Raw genomic sequence first — 22,304 nt, 5'->3', positions numbered from 1 at the left:
TCATAACTTGCAGAGTCTTCAGTGCAACCCTTCTAAGAGAACACCTTGAAATTACCATAATGCCACACATTTGAATCAAAGTTGAAAATGTGGATCTACCAAATAGTGCTGAAAGAATTATTTGAATAATCGAGTATTCAATGAGTGAAAAAAATGTATCAGCAGTCAAACAAAAATACCAAATATTTGTTGTTTGCTCGAACTCTGGGAACTTGTGATGTTCTGATCTAAATACCTCTCACCATTTGAATAAGTACTTTTTTGGAGTAATTTACTGTAATCTGGTAACATAAACTGTTGTAACTATGGGGCAAAAACTTGAACACTATCACCAGCAGGGGGCGGTAAACACTGGTACACACTGGCGTCAGTTGATCCGCTGTTGACCCGGATGTTGATATGACGTTAAATTCAGTATTTTCGCTCCCCGGTCAGCTTTACAATGAAGAACTGTTAGCATTCTCAGGCCAATTTATATTCTTCATAATAATAAAACTAGATCCCCAGACAAAACATTCAAAGGGGTGTCTAATATTCTTTTTCCATTTAACGTTAACGTTACCCGCAAAAGAGTCTTTAATCAGCCCGCAAACAAAACGACAGGAAACTAACGTTTAACATGTCTCAAGAAGGATATCGGTCACCAGCATTGAAAGCAGACACGAGGTTTGTTGATTTATTGCTAATTTCAACGGGTTTGACGTTTACTATAAATTAAACGATAATATGTTGACAGTATTTAACAGGTTAGCGTTGAAAAAACAATAATACATAGCTAGTTATGATACAATAAAGGCTGTACGGTTTCTCAAGTAGGTCACAGATGAGACCAATGAAGCTCAACGTGAAATTTCAGAGAACTGAAAACTAATAAAATGCTATAATTGGGCAAGCTGTCGATCTTTAGGTCGTGTTGTCCTCTCCACAGCAGCTTTAGGGTAGCTCAGCACAGGTAGCTACTTTATGAACTAACGTTATATACCTGTTGTTATATACGATGGCCTTTGTTCAACTATTGTATTTTCTATCTCTCACTGACAGCGTGTGGCTTATGAACCTCAATGTTATCAGTTTACGTTGTACTGGTAATATTAGCTTTGGGGATGTAAGTAATGTTAGCAGACACACTGTCAACATTTCTTTATTTATTTATTTATTTAATGTTAAAATTATAATATTTGACGTTAACCTTCAAAAGTTATCCTTCAGAGAGCCTGCATCAGAGAAATGCACTTATAATTGAACAGGAGCTAACTGCGTCAGCGTCAGACCTGATTAGCTTAGCTGGCTAACGTACGTTTGATGGACAAAACTCCTTGTCCATTAATAGGTAATTCTAGTGTGCAGAACAAACACTCATGTCTTGTTTATGTCATATGAAGACCTTGGTTAGGCAGAATAATTAATCGCATAACGTTACAGCGCTAGCTGTGATAGGTCAGGTAGCTTACAGTTAGTTTTGTTTTTAATGTATTTTTATTTTATCAAGAACATTATTACAAAACAAGAATGGGACAATGTAATCATCACCTACATATCTAATATTAAAACGTAACAGTAATTAAACTTTAAAAAAATAACGGGACATTTGATGAAGCAAACCTTGAAAAATGCATATATGAAACGATATTTAGCAATGCACATCCTGGGCAATGAGTTCTTATTAAATATATCAAAAGGTGATCTTTAAAGTTTTTGTTTTATGGCTTTCATGTTTTTTTTATTTATTTATTTTTATACAAATTCCAATGATTTGACAACGATTTTATTTCATTAATAAACCCAATGGAATTAGGCTTTCAGTTTTTCCACCTACGTGGATATATAATGCTTTCCCATTGGATATACGTTTATATGAGGTTGTTGAGATTTTCTATATAAAATAACATCTATTAAGCTGAATATGGTACAGTTAAAGTTGTCCCTCAGGCTCAAGCGACTGCACTTACAGAAACATATTTTGGGCTAATATCAAATGAGAAGTACTGAATATCTGAGGATTTAAAAGACATTCGTTTGGTGTAGAAAATATTGATAACTAAGGTATTTTATACACTGTCAAACTGCTGATTACTTACTGCTGCTTGATTTTTGGAAACTACCATATTGTTACCAGCAAATTCTCACCTCAGCCCAGATGTCGCACTTCAGTGTATTTAATGTTTTTTTGTGTGGCCTTCTTATTGTCTAATGTCTTACTCATAAAAAAAACAGACCAAATGTGAAAACCAGTCCTTCAGCATCATAGCGTGATTAGTTTTTCATTTTTCCTCCATCTTTTTCTAATAATATTATATAATATTATAAATATTTCAAATAAAATTAGTTTAGTTTTGATGTCTGAATTGGATTGATTATATCTGTATTATTATTGTTATTATTATTGTTATTATTATTATTATTATTGTTATTATTATTAATATATATATTCTTTGTATGTTTGTTGTTCATTCCCCTCAAAATAATTTATAAAAAATAAAAAAAAAACATTGGCTGAGAGCAAGTGGTCTACTGAGCAGCTTCTGAGTGTGTGAGTGTGAGCAGGGCTTTTCTTTAAAAAAAGAGAGCTTTCCTTTCAGCATTACTTTCCTAGATAGTAACAACTAATTGAGAAGAACTAGACACAGTGCTTGCGTCTACAGTTATGTAGCCTACATGTAAACTTGTTCTTGCAAGCTCCTTCCAGGTTTCGTTTTTTTTTTTTTTTTAAGATAATTTTTTGGGGCTTTTCCACCTTTAATTTTCATAGGGCAGTTAGGTGAGAAAGTGGGGAGAGAGAGGGGGAAGACATGCAGGAAATCGTCACAGGTCAGATTCGAACCCTGGACCTCTGCGTCGAGGCATAAACCTCTCAGTACATGTGCGCCTGCTGTACCCACTGACCACAAGGTTTTGTTTTTTTAATGCTTATAGACTAGTCCTTGCAAAACGTTTGTCAAGTCTGACAAAACTGAACATTGAGATTGGAGACGTACAGTCTAGATGTCTAATATTGTGACCAGTACAATAGAAAAGCTCTATACAGTATGCATGCTCTATTCAGTTACATTCAAATCTTTATTATTGGGTTGATGTATTTGATTGCATTGCATTGTACAAGAGGTCTCTAGTTTTTTTCTGGCCACTGACAATAAATTGAGACTTTTCAAGATTATTGAGATACAGGTGCTGGTCATATAATTAGAATATCATGAAAAAGTTGATTTATTTCAGTAATTCCATTCAAAAAGTGAAACTTGTATAATGTATACATTCATTCCACACAGACTGATATATTTCAAGTGTTTATTTCTTTTACTTTTGATGATTAGAACTGACAACTAATGAAAACCCCATATTCAGTATCTCAGAAAATTAGAATATTGTGACAAGGTTTAATATTGAAGACACCTGGTGCCACACTCTAATCAGCAAATTAACTCAAAACACCTGCAAAGGCCTTTAAATGGTCTCTCAGGCTAGTTCTGTAGGCTATACAATCATGGGGAAGACTGCTGACTTGACAGCTGTCCAAAAGACGACCATTGACACCTTGCACAAGGAGGGCAAGACACAAAAGGTCATTGCTAAAGAGGCTGGCTGTTCACAGAGCTCTGTGTCCAAGCACATTAATAGAGAGGCGAAGGGAAGGAAAAGATGTGGTAGAAAAAAAGTGTACAAGCAATAGGGATAACTGCACCCTGGAGAGGATTGTGAAACAAAACCCATTCAAAAATGTGGGGGAGATTCACAAAGAGTGGACTGCAGCTGGAGGCAGTGCTTCAAGAACCACCACGCACAGACGTATGCAAGACATGGGTTTCAGCTGTCGCATTCCTTGTGTCAAGCCACTCCTGAACAAGACACAGCGTCAGAAGCGTCTCGCCTGGGCTAAAGACAAAAAGGACTGGACCGCTGCTGAGTGGTCCAAAGTTATGATCTCCGATGAAAGTAAATTTAGCATTTCCTTTGGAAATCAAGGTCCCAGAGTCTGGAGGAAGAGAGGAGAGGCACAGAATCCACGTTGCTTGAAGTCAAGTGTAAAGTTTCCACAGTTAGTGATGGTTTGGGATGCCATGTCATCTGCTGGTGTTGGTCCACTGTGTTTTCTGAGGTCCAGGGTCAACGCAGCCGTCTACCAGGAAGTTTTAGAGCACTTCATGCTTCCTGCTGCTGACCAACTTTATGGAGATGCATATTGTTTTCCAACAGGACTTGGCACCTGCACACAGTGCCAAAGCTACCCATACCTGGTTTAAGGACCATGGTATTCCTGTTCTTAATTAGAACAGAATAGATAGACAATCTATGGGGTATTGTGAAGAGGAAGATGCGATACGCCAGACCCAACAATGCAGAAGAGCTGAAGGCCACTATCAGAGCAACCTGGGCTCTCCTAACACCTGAGCAGTGCCACAGACTGATCGACTCCATGCCACGCCGCATTGCTGCCGTAATTCAGGCAAAAGGAGCCCCGACTAAGTGTTGAGGGCTGTACATGCTCATACTTTTCATGTTCATACTTTTCATTTGGCCAACATTTCTAAAAATCCTATTTTTTGTATTGGTCTTAAGTAATATTCTAATTTTCTGAGATACTGAATTTGGGGTTTTCATTAGTCAGTTATAATCATCACAATTAAAAGAAATAAACACTTGAAATATATCAGTCTGTGTGTGATGAATGAATATAATATACACATTTCACTTTTTGAATAGAATTACTGAAATAAATCAACTTTTTCATGATATTCTAATTATATGACCAGCACCTGTAGTTTCATTAGATGGTATTGTCACAGGTGATCAGTGGGTCTGACTCCGATGCTGTTGAGGTATCACATTAGCAGGCAGTAGTTTTTTTTTTTTAATCAGTGAGCCTTAATAGGAAGCTACTTAATGAAGCCATCACTATCTTTGGAAGGATCTATGAAATAAATTATTATTTGGCATCTAAACACTGTAAATTGGTTTAACTGCTTGCATTCATTGTTTGTCGTCTGTGAACTTTCCTGGTTTGTAGCTCAGATGTATACTGCAGCCATCTAATGGCAACTGCCCAGTTAATATGGCCTTGGTTAACTGTTTGTGGATGCTTGTTCAATACAGCTTGAATACACATGAATCGCAGAGGACCAACCCCGGGAAGACACCTATACAAATCCTACATGAATATGGCACCAAAAGTGGCAACCTCCCTGTGTATGTGATGGAGAAGGCTGAAGGAGAGGCTCACCAACCCAGCTTCGTCTTCAGCGTGAAAATCGGAGATGTTAGCTGCGCAGGTAAATTACAGCCACCTCTTGCTGTGCTAATAGCTGCCTGTCACTGGATGAAGCCTTTTTATTTGAGAAAACCAGACGCTGATAATTTAGAAAGAGCACTCCAACCTGCTAAGTATTATCACGTCTGCTTTGTTGTCAGTTGCTGCAGTATACTCTTAAATATATCCTCTATATGCCTTGTTTTAAGGTATCTTACTTCAGGGATAGAACAGTGCAGATCCAGCGAAGAGGATGAGAAGCAGTTGCAAAGCTGTCAGTGTCGAGGTGATGAGAAATAATCCAGTCTTTACATTTGACATCTTTAAAGGTCCTATGACATGCTGCTTTTTGGATGCTTTTATATAGGCCTTAGTGGTCCCCTAATACTGTATCTGAAGTCTCTTTCCTGAAATTCAGCCTTGGTGTAGAATTACAGCCACTAGAGCCAGTCCCACAATGAGCTTTCCTTAGGATGTGCCATTTCTGTGTCTGTAGCTTTAAATGCTATTGAGGAGGAGAGAGGGGGGCAAGGTGGAGGGTGGGGGTGTGGCCTTGACCAACTGCAATTCTTCGCTTGTTTGCAAGCCATGAGGCTGGTTCGAGATGAACTGCACCTCGCCTGTAAAGTGGACGAGAGCAGGCGGCAGCAGCAGGGGGCGGTGACAAAAATCCGCTGTCAGGTCGGACAGTTTCCAGCCGATTCCAGCAGCCTTCAGGCTGAACAGGAAGTCACAGAAACACTGTGGTCCGATTCCGATTTAATAAAATGTTATCAGACCCATATATCAGCTTGTACACAGTCTCCAGTTGTTTTAATTATGACAGAGTAGCTCTCAAAATGCTCTACATGCGATCTGTTGCTGATTTTAATTAACAACACACTGTAGATGACCCGTAATCTGAATGGATTTAGTCTCTCTGACTTCTAAATATAACTATCAGCCACACAACATGTGTTCTATAGCAGTTAAAATCCCTCCAATTCAAAATCAATAAAAAGTTTATATAAAACATCGTCATGTTGAGTCAATTCTGAACCAATCGGCTGTTAGATCAGCTGAGAGGCCGTCGTTTCCCAGCATGAAAAGCAACTGCGCTGCTTGCGTCTCAGAACTGCGGCCGCCTTGATCTCGTGAGGTTATCGTTGCCCATGTGTGCATGACGTCAGAGCAAGTCGGGATCAAGTCGGACACAAATCTAATCGGCATGCGTTGGGTGGCGATCGTCGGTGATCGATTCTGCGCAGACCTGGCTCATCTCGAACAAGCCTATTATGTCTCTCTCTTTCTCATGGGCGGGCCAAATTCTTTGGGCGGGCAAAGCAGAGAAAGGGGAGGTTCCTCCTTCCTCCTTATGAACTCATAAGGAGGTGATTCCAGATCGCCCATCTGAGCTTTCATTTTCTCAAAGGCAGAGCAGGATACCCAGCTTGGTTTATCACCATTTCTAGCCACTGGGGGACCATAGGCAGGCTGGGGGAATATCATATTATTCATTATCATATTAATGTTAAAAAACATCATAAAGTGAAAATGTCATGCCATGGGACCTTTAAACAACAGTATGCTCTTAAAAAGGACCAGATTTGTCTCTGTATTATTTTTTTTTTTAAATATTTCCTTTCCAGTAGCTTCCAGGGTTCACCTTTATTTTCTAGAATAAAAAATACACCATATTTATTTTTAGCCATTATGAGTTGCTAAGTAACTTGAGGTTTAGGTGCTTTTTTTAAATATTTGTAATGTATTACATAATCTGTAGTGTTGTGTATTTGTATTTTGTTTCAGGTCAAGGTCCTAGTAAAAAGGCAGCTAAACACCAGGCTGCAGACGCTGCCCTGAATATTCTGCAGATAGATGCTGGGGCAGTGTGAGTAGAACTGACATGATTATTGAAATAAAATTGATTGCCAACAATTGAAGTATTTTATTTTATTTTTTATTTTATTTTTAAATAAAAAAATTCTCAAATGTGAACATTTGTTATCTATGATAGTAAATTTAGTTTATTTGACTAAACTTTGAGTTAGTCTTAACAATTTGAATACATCAGCTTTGGTAAATGTTAATGGCATTTTTCACAACTTGGCAGATCAGTCGATAATGAAGAAAATCATTAGCTGCAGCCCTAACTTGAGTTTGCCAAAACCTCGTCTCTTATTAGCCTTTTTAGCAATGCATTGATTGAATACATACATGAAACGGCTTTACTGACAGCCTGTAGGAGTGTTGATCTGATGCAGCTGTGGTAACTGCTTTACTCCCAACAGGAATGTTCCTGTGAAATCTGAGAGTAATGGTGTTGTAGCAGAAACAAACAACCATCCCAACTCAGTGGGGATACTGCAGGTGTGTAAATCACGGCCGTGTGTGTGTGTGTGTGTGTGTGTGTGTGTTCTCTGATTGTATATGAGCACATTTTTGGGTTTATTTTTTTGAAGAGTAAAAAACATAGAGAAAGCTTGATGAATGTATTTACTTCCAGAGATTACAAATTGTGTCCTTTTTAATAAACTGTAATTAAAAGTGGCATGCAGCAATAGCAATATGTTCTTTTATTACATGCATATTATGAAATAAAATACTAACTCTGTTTTTCCTTGTCCTCATTACTTAATCGTTATTTTTCACTTCAGGAGTTAGCATTACAGAGAGGATGGCGTCTTCCTGAATACACAGTTTTAATGGAGGCCGGTCCACCACACAAGAGAGAATTCACTGTTACTTGTCGAATGGAGTCGCTGTCAGAGAAAGGTACGGGTGTTTTTAAGACATTTGTGTAAAAGTGACTGCAATTTTGTGCTGCTGTTCATTCTGAGCTTAATCTCATGTCTTGTGTTTCGACAGGTGTAGGAAATTCAAAAAAGGTAGCGAAAATGGCAGCTGCAGAGAAAATGGTGTTAAAGCTTCAAAGTCTGTCAGGCTGTTCTGAAATCACATGGGTACATCAAATATTTCTCGCCTTTGCAAAGTGACCACTGGAAGTACATCTTAGAAAAGTCTTTAAATTGTGTCAATTTTTTTTTGTGTTTACATTTTCATTTTTCAGACTCCAAAACCAAGCGTCCGGTTTGAAAACTTAAGGAACTCATCAGCAGAGAGTATATGTTTACTGAGAAGAAACCCGCTGAGCATTCCCAACACGGATTATATTCAGATGATGTTGGAGCTGTCCAAGGAGCAGGGCTTTGAGGTCACATACTTCGACATTGGTAAGAAAATGCACACAACATTAGTGTTGCTTGGGTTGCTAAGATGCAGGGTGCTTTCCCGTTCAGCTTCTCTCGCCTGGCTCAGTTTAACGCCTGATGTTGTGTCACTGCGGCTCCAATACTGATTATGGATCTATTAATAAAAAAAACACCAGTAGACAGTTCAAATTAGTTTATTACTGAAAAAAAAACAGATGTGAGAATTTAATAAAACCAGCTATAAATACTTGATGATGTCTATAATTTGTTTTTAGAAGGCTGCAGGTACAGTAAGTCTGTGTTTTTTAGACTCAGGCTGATATCACAGTACTCAGTTTAACCACAGCTGTGGACAACAAATATTCACAGGCTTTCTCAATTTCCCCAAATTAGCCAAGATGCACTTGGAACAGAGCAAAGATTGTTGGTTGTTTTGGAGTGTTTTTATGATTCAGACGGAAGAAACGTCAAATATGACTAATAGTCATATAATCACCCCCTCTTTTTCTGTTGCCTTTTTGCTTTTAATGTGAAACAGCGGCAGTACAAAATGTTGGGATTGCATTAGCAGTAACTTATTACAGCTCCGATGAGGCAGTGGGAGAGTGAACAGGGAACACTGAGGATAATATCAATGAGATCAAATTACAAACCGTAACGCTGGATTGAAACAATGAAAGCTACTTTACAAAAAAAGAATGACCGACTCTAAATAGGACACTGCAGAAAAAAATGCGGACCATAAATAGGATCAAAAATATGGTTTGGAACATCCTCAGTGACGGCAGATTGGTTTCTGGGTTAGAGGATGGGAGGAAGCATAACTAGCTGAATGGAAAGCACCCAAAGAGAACACTTTTCTTCATTTTTGCAGGGCGTGTCATGTTGTAAAGTGTGTGGCTGTATTTTGCAGATGAGCTGACGGTGAACGGCCAGTACCAGTGCCTGGCGGAGCTGTCCACCTCCCCGGTCACCGTTTGCCACGGCACCGGCATCTCCTGTAGCAACGCTCACAACGACGCAGCACACAGCGCCCTCCAGTACATCAAGATCATGGCCTCCACCAAGTAAAACCACCGCAGTCATCTGCTTCACCTGTCTTGTCACATATTTCAGCTGATGTCCAGTCATGATGAGGCTGTAGATCGTTCTTCCCACTAGTCTTCCTGTCTGTGGACAATATGAGGTCAAAGTATATATTTATAACTATGTGGATCATGATCTTTGTGATACACATATTTATAAATATATACTGTACCTTGACCTCATATCGTCCACAGACAGGAAGAACTCAACATAAAGTAACTTGAATCAGGCAATTTAAGAGCAGTATTTGTGAAGAGACACCATCATGTTTTACTTGAGATGTCCAGCATACTGTATTGACACAAATGTACATGTGTAAATTAAGTACGTATAGTGAGAAATATGAAGCACATTATTTGTGTTGTTTTAGTGGGATTGTATTGCCTGTTTGTAGTCAGATCTTTTTAGGTTCCATTGGTCTTTTATTTATTCTTTTTTTTATTCCACAGTTTTTTTTCCCTGTAGCAATGAGCTGTATTGAGCCAAAAGAATATCTTAAACTTTTAATTTGCTTCAGAGATACCTGCTTTTCTGTTAAACTCTAAAATGAAAGTGAATTGAAAAAGGGAGATTATTTGACTTGGGTTATATTTGAAAGGATGGTCTGCATTTTGATCTACATAATTAAATTATTTTCTTTCCTACTTCCACACTTCAGTCTGTCAGTATGCAATATACAGTACAACCCCTGCTGTTTGTATCTGGTTGACTCTCAAAATAGATATAACATGTTACTTCATATTCCCATCCTGCTGGTCTGTTGCCATTTCTTTTGCAGTGTTCCTCATAGTACCTTGTGATATATATTTAATATACATTTACTGACTGCTGTCCTCTGCAGCAACATGTGTATGAATCCAGAAAATAAACCCAAACACTAAATGTTAATGAGTGTCTGTTTCTGTTAATGGTTGTAAAAATAGACAGCATTGAGAGAAGAGATTGCTGCGGTGCCTTTAGGAGCAATGTGCAGAGTTCTTGAATGAAACGTGGGAGCTGAACCCTTGACAGCCATCAATTAATGAGTTGCTGTATTCGTACAAAGGCCTGTGCACTGATGTAATCAATCACTCTTGATTCGTTTGGTTAAATAACTAAGAGAGGAGAAAGCAAATATTGATCATACAAACATGTTATTGTTGTTTACTGACTTTATTCGTAGAGCAAAATAGTTGGTTTTGTGATTTGGGGTGGGTTTTTTAGGACTTAAAAATTGAAGGTAAGTGTGTAATGGACAAATCACAAATTTGTGATTTTAAATTAGGATAATTTTGTATCAATTGACTACAGGCCTGTATTTGTTGTCTACATTGTATTAAATGATTTATACCAAGCATAATGATTTTCTTGTTCCTACACACATCAGATAAAATAATGCAGATTGTTGTTAAAGCTGTTTAAAAAGAGACAATAAGTCAACTTCTAAAATAACTTGCCTGGTTTTCTATAGAAACCTTGACCAGTTTAACCCAAATGTATGTGGTAACAGTGACACAAGTCATGAAAAGTCATGTTTGACAATATCTGACTAACCCTGATGATTAGTTAGATGATAGTTGCTTAAAGATATAATATGTAAGAGGTATCACTTACTGTTCAATGAGCCAGAGAGAGAGAGAAAGAAACAGAGCAGCGAACAAAGCAGTGAATAGAGAAAAAACGTTATTTTCTGATTGTATCACAGCGGTTACGTTCTAAATCACAAATAAACACGCCCACACTGCCACGGGAAGGAGACACATTGTCGGATTTTGTGTGAATGCAGAGCTTCATCCTGTCTGTGTGTGTCGGTTGAACTTGTGCGTCAGTATGAGACGCCGAAGGGCGTGACAAAGCGGCGGTACCTGGAAATGAGAACGGGCTGCACAACCTGCACGCTGTTATTGGGTAGGGGTTACACCCACAGGCTCTTTACGGACGCCTCAAAACATCCCTCACACAGAAAAACAAGAAAAGACTAAAAACATGCAGAGGGAAGGTTCTCTGCAGATAGACACCACCACACACCTCTAGTGAGCCATAAGTGATAATTGAGAAGGATTACTTTTTGTATGTTTTACATAGTTTTTTAGTAAAATTCTGCATATTATACCTTTAACGTTAAACCTGCAATAACTGATTTTTTGTTAATTGACTTATCGCTTTGCCTTTTACATATAAACCACACACTCCTCATCAGTTGAGTTTTACAGTTTTATTAGAACAAGCACTATGTAGCAGCAGTGTACAGTGTTCATGGAAAGATATGTACTTTGTTGAAATTGCACTTTAGAAGGTACCCATTTGGAAACAGATTTGAAAGAAACTGAGCTGACACAGTGCTTCGTGATACATGTCAGTCCAAAAACAAAAAAATGTCCAATTGAGAAAACAAAAACCTTTTTTTGTAAGGCATCTGCAACATTCATTGGCAGGCAAAATTTTCTAGACATGCAGGTCAAACAGTGAATGAAGAAAGCATGAAGAGGTTTTCATGATTATTTTTTTTCACTACATGATTATTTTTTTTCACTACAGTCTGACTATGATACCAAACACTATGTAAAACATTTCTCCTGCCTCCACACACACAACTGCTGTGATTCAGTCTAGATGTAGGTCAGATGTAGGAGGAAAAAGGAATCAGCTGTTGCAGTAGTGACCCATCTTCTAAATGTGCTGTATTTACAGTGATCACCAAAAATGGATTGGTTGCATGTTTGGAGTAGCAGAGCAGTGCGGAACATCTTTTAACACTGCAAGCATTTTACAGTCTAACATTTTTTCTTCTTCATCTAATGTCAAAGATATCTCCCTTTAAGAGTTTAGACAAGACATTTTGTCCACAGCTGAACCCTCAGCGCTATCATAATGTATCATCTGTATGCAGGTGGAAATTTGGAAACTGTATTTGGATGCAGAGTTTGTTAATGGCATACCTTCTCGGCATGGGGGTTGTTATCAGTAGTGTGTTTGTGAGGCATTAATAAATGCATTAAGGCACAGCAAGTGAAACTGACGAGTTTTAGCATTGAGTTTGTGACCAGGAATAATTAAAACCACAGTAAGTACATTTAAAAAAGAAAAGAAAACAAAGATATGGATGCAAAGCAGTACTACCTTTTTGGTTTGTAATCTACAGTACCATATGAACAGTGCACACAAGATAAATTTGCTTCACATAGTTTTCATTCTACATATTTATATTCACTCTTTTTCTTCCTTCGGTGTCCTCACCATGCGGTCCTGAACAAGAGGAATCGACTTAAATACACAATGTGTGACTACTTGTGTGTGTTGGGGTTGATTTCAATCAGAAGCCCCGTGTTATATTTTCTTACTCTGTAACACAAAAGAGGGACACTAGTTAAAACATTAAAGCTAATCTGCTTTGCAATAAATATACAAACTGCAAATAGGTAACTGGTGCTTTGCAGAAGCCCATGTCACAGCAGTAAAGTCTCTGGGGAAATCACACACATTTTGATTCTTGAACAGTAGAATTGTTACTGTACACACTTTTTTTTAACATCTAAAACATTGAAGGAAATATTTATATTGTTGACCTACAGTATCCTGAAACTGCATTTTCATTGGACAACCTGTAGGTGGCTCTGGTGTGTCACATTGGACTAACTGTATACTTTTGGCTGAATGAGTCATGGGAGTGCTAACATAATTAACTAATTAATTATTTAATCAAAAGAAAATCTATTCCTGTTTTGATGACTGATTCATAATGTAGGTAATAGATCACGATAACATACCAAACAGTTGCTGGTAATATTGTTTTTCTTTTTCTTTTATATCATTTTAAGTTAGTCAGAAAAGGATGTAAATTTAAGACATTACTTTGGTTAACTGTGATGGTATTTAGTTTTGTCATTATTTTTGACAGAAGAAAATATATTTTCCTCATGTTTCACTGTCAAGTCTATTTATAAAGCCCCACATCATGATCAAAGTGTCTCCAAGGGCTTTACAGTCCATACAACCTACTACACCTTCTTTTTTGAGTTTTACGAGCGAGTCCATTATATGTTATATGGTGTGCCTACTATAAATGGAGGGAGTTATGTGTGTATTTATGTAACCGTGTGATTCAGAAGAAAAAAATTAGACAGTGGGGCAGGGGAGGGCGGATGAGGTTGTCCCTCTATTTACACAGGATCTCAACTGTGAGGAGAAACTGAATCTGTGACAGATCTGTGTTGACCGTTAAAAAAACAAAAACAAAAACACATCTGTAAAGGTGTGTCTCCTGCATCACGTGTCCCAAACACCCGAATAGGATTTACATTTTAATACCTACTTCTGCTTCCAAATCATGATAAGCTTTGAGAGCCGCTGTTTGATTATATTCATTAAAAATTCCATGTATGGACGCCATACGTCCTCTGCTGCAGTCGAGATTCATTTTAAATGAGTTGTTTCCCAAGAGAAAATACTGCTATCACACAGATTCAACCGTATTAAATGGCAAAAATAAATCCAATCTGCCAATTCACATACTATTTCACTAAATTCTGAGTCCAAGATATTTTATAAAAATACCTTTTTTCTACAATAATTGATGATATAATAAATGCGGCTCTCTAAACATGCACATAGGTATCGTCAAAAGGTCTACTTCATAGACTAGTCTAACCCAAACTGCTGTCAGAAATCAAATGGCCTCAACGAAAAAGCACTAAATCGTGTGACTTGTATGAATGTCTTTTTAAGGCAAGGACATACTCAGAAGTCAAAAAAGCTGAGGAAAGATCTACATAGGAGTGGTACGATTGTTGCCCTGACAACCCAGCTTCCACAAGCACAATGAAGGTGATCCTACAGGATGTTTCCATGGATGGATGACCATGTGGCAGTGCCACAGAACCTCAACAGGGTCGCTTGGCATCAGGCCATCCCTCCGCTCTGCAGTCGCTAATATCCCTGTACACGGATATTTTATCGTTAAAGTGTTTCTCTTAACACCTTACTGTGCATAGATTACAGCCGTCTTGTCTGTGATGACGATATGATGGACATGGCAATCCGTGTGCTACCACAGGTTCACTGTAGATTCCATATTGATAAAGCCAGGGTTTTTGCGGAGCTCCCAGTACGTGTTGTTGGAGACCCACCTCTCCCTATGATTGGCATCAACCACTTTCCTGGAAGAAAAGATGGAAAAGTGACTGATGTAACTGATAACCCTAAAAGTAATGAGGAGAAAATGTCATTCATAAAAACATGGAGGCATGATTGGGCGGATATTATCTAGATTTATAGACTACAACCATGTGTACGCACGGCTTCATAAATTGGATAAAAATAATGTGCATACACAGAGTTAGATGCATCTGGTTACTGGTCTCTGTGCTTACTTGAAGAAGCGTGGCTCCAATTTGATGTTGTTCTCCTCGTTCCACTTCCTCCTGACTCTCTGCAGGTCCTCAATGCGCTGCTTGTCTGAGGATGCCATCTCTAAGTTCCCCTCCTCCAGGTGCCTGTGTGACCCAAACATCACTTATTTAGTAAACAGTAAATCAGATGGTCATACAAAGAACACCAACAACACGTGCATTTCAAGACTCAAATATTCACTCAGCTTTTTAAGCAGGACATCTCAGTCTGCACTCATCAGACAAAAACAATATTACGAGCAGATTAACTCATATTGCAATCTGGTTTGTGGGAAATCAGGGGCATTTTATTTTCACACTTGGTGGCAGCAGCATACTGGCAGCTGAGGATGTCATGCTGTACCTTTGATCGGGCCTGAATCGGGCGTCTGTACGGGGCAGAGCATCTTTCAACTCGGGGCAAAGCTCATTCAGTTCAATAGCGAACCTGGTGAAGCCGTAGTACAGCTCATAGTTTGTGGGCATGGAGCCTGACAAGGAGAGGAAACAACGTAAACAAAAAGCTTAAAATCAATTCATCGACATTGTTAACTTTCCTGCCCACCCCATCCACTGAAATGTGTCAGGGAACAAAATACATATTGTCAAAAACACTTTCAGTGGACCTTAGGTGACCAGTAGCACCAGTTAGAGGGCTTATGTGAAGTCCAGTGAACCAGTGCCTACCTGGCCTCCAGATGCATTTGGCAGAAGGTGGGACACCACAGTAAAGGCCCTCATGCCATTTTCCAAAAAGCCTGTGGATCACTTTCCCTTCTTGATCCATTACAAATCCTTGAACCTCATTCACATTAGAACTCCAGTAGTTTCCCTGAAAGACAAACCCCATGTTGGTAGCTACCCTTTACCACAATGCAGTGCATCTAAATCACATCTTAACACTGGTAACACCGATTGCTGAAGGCGTTTTACCTTGACGAAGGTAAGTTTGCAGAGGCAAGCGCTGCTCTTTATGTTTCTGATGGTTATCTCCCCGTAGTGTTCGATCCACCGTCGTCCACTGAGGATGTTGTGCACACAGGTGGTGACTTTGTTCCATTCATAGTGATCTCCAAACCTAGAAATATACAACGTATTAGTATGTTTCATATTAAAGTGTTACTCAAACACAGACTGAGAAGTAAATATTAGATTCATGTGTGGGATACTGAGAATCTGCTTTTCACACCATGTTCATTTCATATGGGATGATGGTAGAGATGAGAAAGATTCCCATGTTTGAGACCTGCGAGCATTCACGTCATCGGACAACTCAAGACGGTTGTATGATTGTAAGTCATTTGAGGGTTGAAAATACTGTGCATTGACAATATGACACCACATCCATTAAATTTGGGCTTAATTATGTTGATCGACTGACTTTGGTTGACGTGAAGCATCAAGCATTCAATTAAAAAGCTATGAACATCAGTACTGTGCACTCACAAGATCTGCTGGACAAACTACGCAATTAGACCATTTCTATATCACCTCCAAGCATTGTTTTCTGCCTTATATGTTACTGTAAAAAAAGTCTTCATATCAGCAGATATAGACAACATATATGCCAATACCGATATGTCTGTGATAGGCAAATAAATCGGTCGGGCTCTAGATTGTAGAGATGGAATCTGTGACTTTAGGTTTAATCACTACAGCAGCTTGATCAAAGTTACCTGGGAATCGTGAGATTCACAGTCCCGATCGGTAAAACCTCCATCGATTTTCCCCAGAACTTGTTTTTCCATCTCACATCTGAAAAGCAAATCGATGAAAACTATCAGAAACGTAACGGAACAGAAATGTACCGACCACTCAAATCTCTGCATTTCACCTCAAAATGTAACAAATAAAAAGTTGAATTTTAAAGAGGCTAAATCAGACTGGAAGGCTTGTCTGCTAAGCCAGAGTCCCCATGAGGAAAAGCCTTCACTAATTAGGTATGTAACATACCTTGCCAGAAGGTGAAGTTCTTGGACTCACAGTGGCAGGCGGAGATGGGAGGGTGGTGGCTCACCTGTGAGACAAGATCAAATAAAAAAGTCTGACAGCTGTTGTTGTTGTTAAGATTACACATCATACACATATCTCTCAGTCTTCACACAGAGGACACATGATGGACTAAAAAATGGCCACAACTGGTAGATAACGAGGCGTTTACAAGTAGAGATTTCTTTGTTCTAAGCAGTCACAAGCCAAAAAGATTGGGAACCACCTTTTTCCCCCCCAGCCTGACAAATAAGCTGCTGAAGAGCTTATCCTTAAAAATGGTGATATCTCCAAGTCAATGCTTCTGTTTAAGATGCACTTTATATCACATACATTTCTTTCATCAAACAAAACAGACTTACCTGTTCAGAGAAAAAACAGAAGCCTTTGTCTTCCCGAATACATTCATAACTCTCTCCGAGTAGCGGGTTAAATGGCTTACTTCCTGCTCTGTAGTAAGTGGATGAGTAGCCTGAGACAGCAAAAGCAGCGACAAGAGCCTGTCAGAGAGTCAAAACAAAACAGCCAATAACAAGAGGGGATTAATCACTTCATAGTAACAGGCTTTGTCACGCTATCCAATGGACAGAAGACAGATAAAAATAGGATGATCCAAGGTCGACAGCTGCATTGGAGCGCACTACCGCCTCGCAGACGTGCCTCTGAGAAAAACTATTTATGTTGGTTGTGTCTGGCAATGTCACCTCATATATAAACAAATACAGGTATGATAGACACAAAAATGTAAACCAAAGCAAACATTCAATTGCATTATGAACAGCAATGAAGGATGACCATGTTTTTTAGACTCAACACCCAACCTAATGCATTTGATTTGACAGAGCGCCAGAAACTGACGGCTTCTTTACCATGCGTTCAAAGGGATCCTCGGTCTCAGCGGCTTTGTCCAGCAGCTCGCTGTACTCCAGCTCTTCACACATACGCTGCAGTGTGTTGAGGGGCTCGTTGAGCTCCACAGGCATGGACACTTTGGACAAGTCCTTGCCGATGTTGTTTCTCAAGATGTTCCAGAGGTTGATGTTGCTGGTGTCGGGACACGGCGCTGGCAGGCAGCTGCGCCGCCCATTACGGAAGGCACTGCCAGCAAAGTCTCCGTTGGCCACTGGGAAGACAAATAATATCACCTAATTAACAATCTACAGGTGGTACAACATTATCTGTGACAGTCTCTGCTGTTCTCTGAAATAATAATAATCTTCAACTAGAAAATGCATTTCCTGCAGAAATGCTTGTGAATGCTGAAGGTAAATTGCTAAAGCTAAACGAAATCATAGTAATGCATATCGAAAGTCATAGTATTGTATCTAAAAAAAAGTGATAAAAAAGTGATAGTATAGTATATCGAAAAAAGCCATAGTGTAGTATATAAAAAAAAGTCACAGTATTTTATGTTGAAAAAAGCCATTAAAAGGTCATGCTTTGGTATGTCGAAAAAAATCAATGTATACAATGTTGAAAAAGTAATGAAAACTCGAAATACTATACTATGACTTTTTTGTCACGTTTTTCGATATACTATACTATGACTTTTTTCGACATACTATACTATGACCCTTTTTTTTACGAAAAAAGTGACAAAAAAGTCATTTTATAGTGTGTTGAAAAAAGTGACAAAAAAGTAATAATATAGCATTCAAAAAAAGGTCGTAGTATAGTATGTCGAAAAAAGTGACTAAAAAGTCATAGTATAGTATGTTGAAAAAAATGACAAGAAAGTCAAAGTATTTTGCATCAATAAAAGTCATAGTATTGTATGTTTTTTTTAAGATTATTTTTCGGGGCATTTCCACCTTTAATGAAAGGGGAGGGAAGGGAAAGACATGCAGGAAATCATCATCAGGTTGGACTGGAACTCTGGAATCCTGGACCTGGTGTTGAGGCATACAGCTCTAAATGTGCACATGCTCTACCAACTGAGCTAAGGAACGAAAAAAAAAATCATGGTATAATATGTCGAAAAAAGTGACAAAAAAGTCATAGTATAGTTTGTCGAAAAAAGTCATAGTATTGTATGTTTTTTTAAGATTATTTTTCTGGGCATTTCCATGAATGAAATGAAAGGGAGGGAGGGGGAAGACATGTAGGAAATTGTCACAGGTTGGAGTTGAACCCTAGACCTTCTGCATCAAGGCATACAGCTCTAAGTATGCACATGCTCTACCAAATGAGCTAAACAGGCCCCATAGCACAGAAAGTTAAAAAAATCATAGTATAGTATATCGAAAAAAGTCATAGTATGGAATGTTAAAAAAAACCTCACAGTATAGTATATCGAAAAAAGTCAAAGTATAGTATGCCGAAAAAAAATTATAGTATAGTATTTCGAAAAAAGTGACAAAAAAGTCGTAGTATAGAATGAGTATAGTATGTCGAAAAAAACCATTGAAAAAGTCATAGTATAGAATGTTAAAAAAGTCATTAAAATGTCACAGAATAGTATATCGAAAAAAGTCATAGAATAGTATGTCAAAAAAAGTTATAATGAGTGCCCAAAATAGCTCAGTTGGTAGAGCGGGTGCCCATATATAGAGGTTTACTCCTTTACTCCTCGAAGCAGCGGTCCTGGGTTCAACTCTGATCTGCGGCCTTTTGCTGCACGTCATTCTCCCCTTTCATGTCTTTAGCTGTCCTGTCAAATAAAGGCCTAAAATAATCAAAAAAAGTGACAACAAAGTCATAGTATAGTATTTTGAAAACACTTCATGAAAAGAGCCAGCCTGGACTGGTAATCAAACCAGGGTCAGAGCCTGCAGTGACTCCTTCCTGGTAGTCTGTTAGAGCATTGCTAACCACATAGCCACCATGCACACAATGAATTTATGTTAAAAACAGTCATAGGATAGTATGTCAAAAAAAGCCATTAAAAAGTCATAGTACGGAATGTCGAAAAAAGTGATAAAAAAAAAAAGTCATAGCATAGAATGTTAAAAAAAATCAGAAAAAAAGTCATAGTATCATATGTCGAAAAAAGTCATAGTATAGTATATCTGTCTGAGATTAACTGTAAGAGCTCTGGTAATCTTCCAATTGAAGAAGCCTGAAAAAAGCCTAAACAATACGTGGTAGCAATAAAAAAATTAAAAAAATAAAACTGGTAATGTGCTTTTGTCCAGAAACGTCAAGGATGTTTAAGAAGGGCTGTCAATGAAGGAATGCTTGTGGCTCTTTTCATTTGGAGGTTCACTGAGCCATTTGAAATGAGTGCATTTGCTGAAAGTAGACAAGTAAATCCACGTTTTGACATATAAATGGTGTTTGAAAAGTAACAACTGTGGCCGTGAGAGCAAGTTAGAGAGAAAGTTTTAAGACGATGTTCTCTCTCCTCCGCACTGTAGCTGTGACATCAACCACACTGAGCAGCACTAAACTTAAAAAGTGATAACACAAAAACTGTAAAAGATATCAAAAAGCGGAATCATTTTCCAATAGCTGAAGATTTTGTGAATAGTTTAGAATGACGTCTGTAGGTGAAAGTATGTGGGAGGAGTAGCATTTAGAAGTGAAAGAAGCCTGAAGAGGATTTAAACATTGCTCCATTGACTTTCAATGTAAAAAGAAAACAACTTAATATTTTAAAAACTATAAATGGTAGAGAAAAGATGAATACAAGCACAAATGTCCTTAAAGAGCTGAACATTTTGATATTGGAGTGGTTTTTGTAGCTGAAAGTATGCAGGAGTAGCAGGTGACCGTAAATCGTAAGGAAGAATTGGATAACAATACTGAACTGTGTGAATGCTGATTTAGCAGCATTCAGAACAATTATAAAGCACTTAAAAAAAATTCAAGTTACAAGGTGCTTCACACATGGCAGCAAATTTAAATCAACACTTTTTTTTTTATATTTTTTATATAAAATCAAATTAAATGGGGAACTTTTAGGGAACAATAAGGAAGCTTAAACAATGAGTCCATGAATTGATCGACAGAAAATCAATTGGCAACTATTAATCATCACTTTTCAAGACAAATGCCAAAGATTCTCAAATTACAACTACTAAATGGTGAGGGTTTTATTTGTCTTATGTGACGTAAAATGAATATATCTAACTGTTTGATTAAGCGTTTAAAAATTGAAGCCTTAAACAATAGACATTAAATAAAGTAGGTAAAGCCAATACAAATAATGTCAGGTAAAAGAAATAAAGAGATAATCCCAGTCAAATAAGATTGAGCTCTGCAAAAAAATCATTGTTTGAAGAAGAGATTTATTCCCAAGAGCAGGTCATTTCATAAACTTTGGGACAATCAAAGCAAAGAGTCTGCCCCCTCTGGTTATGAGCCTACAGGGTCTGAAATAGATAAAAATAGTTCTGCCTGAGGCTATATTATATATTTAAATGACCTTGACATAATATTGCCAATCCCAGTTCCAATTTTACCAATTTTCAGAGATTGTTTTCATCATCATGAGATACTATGAATTGCTGTGTGGTATGTGACAAAAGATGGAGGGAGGTCACATCCTTCCTTACACAGATAGCTAAAATAGAGTCTAAGAGATGCCCTTGGCACAGAGCAACCCTGCAAAGTCAATTGCCTTGGCCACATTGATAAATGATCTTGCCAGAACTGTCTGTGTGTGTGGATGTTGAAAAGGGAAGCACGGTTGATCCATCAGAGGGATCCCCTCCTTTATTATTTTTCCTCCCTTTTCTAATAGGGAACATATAGATACATGGTAGGGGGCTCATGATGATAGAGGATTGGACCTACTTTGTCTGGAGACGTTATCGGTCACACTGGCGTTGTCCTCGGAAATGTTATCGCTCACATCGCTGACATATGACTCATCGTCTGAGCCCTGCGAGGGGAACAGGTACAAAGCAGAGTGAGTCAGCACAGTAGAGTAGAACACTAACTCTGATCAGTCTAGCAGACGGCCGTAGTCTCACACACAGTTACTGCAGTTTGCCACTGGCTAACAAACTGCAGCAGTCACCCACTATCTGTCCCACTGCAGTAATCATAAGATTAGACACTGCAGCATTTTCATACGTTATATATAGCAAACACAATGAGGCCATTGATGCCACCAAAGAGGAGCATATGGTAGCAACTTGTTGTATTAGCCTCTATTACAGTCGCCTGCTGCTGGTGATGGTTCGGCCAACAGTGTAACACAGGTCTGAATAGGCCTGCTTGTTGGGAATGGAGGATGGGGGGGTTGATGAATTTCCTTGGTGAGTAATCCTTCAATACGGCTCAATGCATGTCTGGGAAGCTACAATGCTCAATGGCTCTTCAGAGACCACATATGTTTGAAGCAAGGTGTTTGCAGGAGTGTAAAGTGTAGAGAAGGCAGAAATTATAGTTTCAAACTACCTTATTTAACAAAGCTTGAAGCTACACATCAAGAGGAACAGACAGAAGAGTGTGTGATTCCCAGACACAACTGAGAGATGAAGC

General features: G+C 38.4%; 2 protein-coding genes across 8 annotated transcripts in view; one reads left to right on the top strand and one right to left on the bottom strand.

The window, feature by feature from the left end:
• Window positions 1–6: 6 nt before the first annotated feature.
• Window positions 7–10,858, top strand: prkra (protein kinase, interferon-inducible double stranded RNA dependent activator). Its single transcript, XM_078261942.1, has 8 exons — window positions 7–666; window positions 5,089–5,264; window positions 7,031–7,112; window positions 7,513–7,591; window positions 7,879–7,996; window positions 8,090–8,184; window positions 8,292–8,454; window positions 9,347–10,858. The coding sequence occupies exons 1-8, from the start codon at window positions 620–622 to the stop codon at window positions 9,502–9,504; spliced, it is 918 nt and encodes a 305-aa protein (XP_078118068.1). The 5' UTR covers window positions 7–619; the 3' UTR covers window positions 9,505–10,858.
• Window positions 10,859–11,698: 840 nt separating this feature from the next.
• Window positions 11,699–22,304, bottom strand: part of osbpl6 (oxysterol binding protein-like 6) — a 40,076-nt gene continuing 29,470 nt past the window's right edge. For all 7 annotated transcript variants that reach the window (XM_078261931.1, XM_078261937.1, XM_078261935.1 and 4 more), the window contains 10 exons: window positions 21,612–21,699; window positions 17,744–17,997; window positions 17,237–17,374; window positions 16,839–16,902; window positions 16,562–16,640; window positions 15,819–15,963; window positions 15,573–15,717; window positions 15,250–15,376; window positions 14,868–14,990; window positions 11,699–14,654 (listed from right to left, as the gene is read on the bottom strand). In XM_078261931.1, the coding sequence (XP_078118057.1) occupies window positions 14,543–14,654; window positions 14,868–14,990; window positions 15,250–15,376; window positions 15,573–15,717; window positions 15,819–15,963; window positions 16,562–16,640; window positions 16,839–16,902; window positions 17,237–17,374; window positions 17,744–17,997; window positions 21,612–21,699 (1,275 nt within the window). In that variant the 3' untranslated portion in view covers window positions 11,699–14,542. The remainder of the gene's footprint in view (window positions 14,655–14,867; window positions 14,991–15,249; window positions 15,377–15,572; window positions 15,718–15,818; window positions 15,964–16,561; window positions 16,641–16,838; window positions 16,903–17,236; window positions 17,375–17,743; window positions 17,998–21,611; window positions 21,700–22,304) is intronic.

Source organism: Sander vitreus, chromosome 11 (genome assembly GCF_031162955.1).
Source record: "Sander vitreus isolate 19-12246 chromosome 11, sanVit1, whole genome shotgun sequence".
NCBI lineage: Eukaryota > Metazoa > Chordata > Actinopteri > Perciformes > Percidae > Sander > Sander vitreus.
The sequence above is the reverse complement of the archived record's forward strand: the minus strand, read 5'-3'. Positions and strand labels throughout refer to the sequence as shown.

Bases quoted from the DNA above. Each gene is read 5' to 3' on its own strand.
- prkra (XM_078261942.1), top strand. From the start codon at position 620: ATGTCTCAAGAAGGATATCGGTCACCAGCATTGAAAGCAGACACGAG. The intron at 7,997-8,089 runs GTACGGGTGTTT...GTGTTTCGACAG, and splicing joins GGAGTCGCTGTCAGAGAAAG to GTGTAGGAAATTCAAAAAAG. The intron at 8,455-9,346 runs GTAAGAAAATGC...TGTATTTTGCAG, and splicing joins GGTCACATACTTCGACATTG to ATGAGCTGACGGTGAACGGC.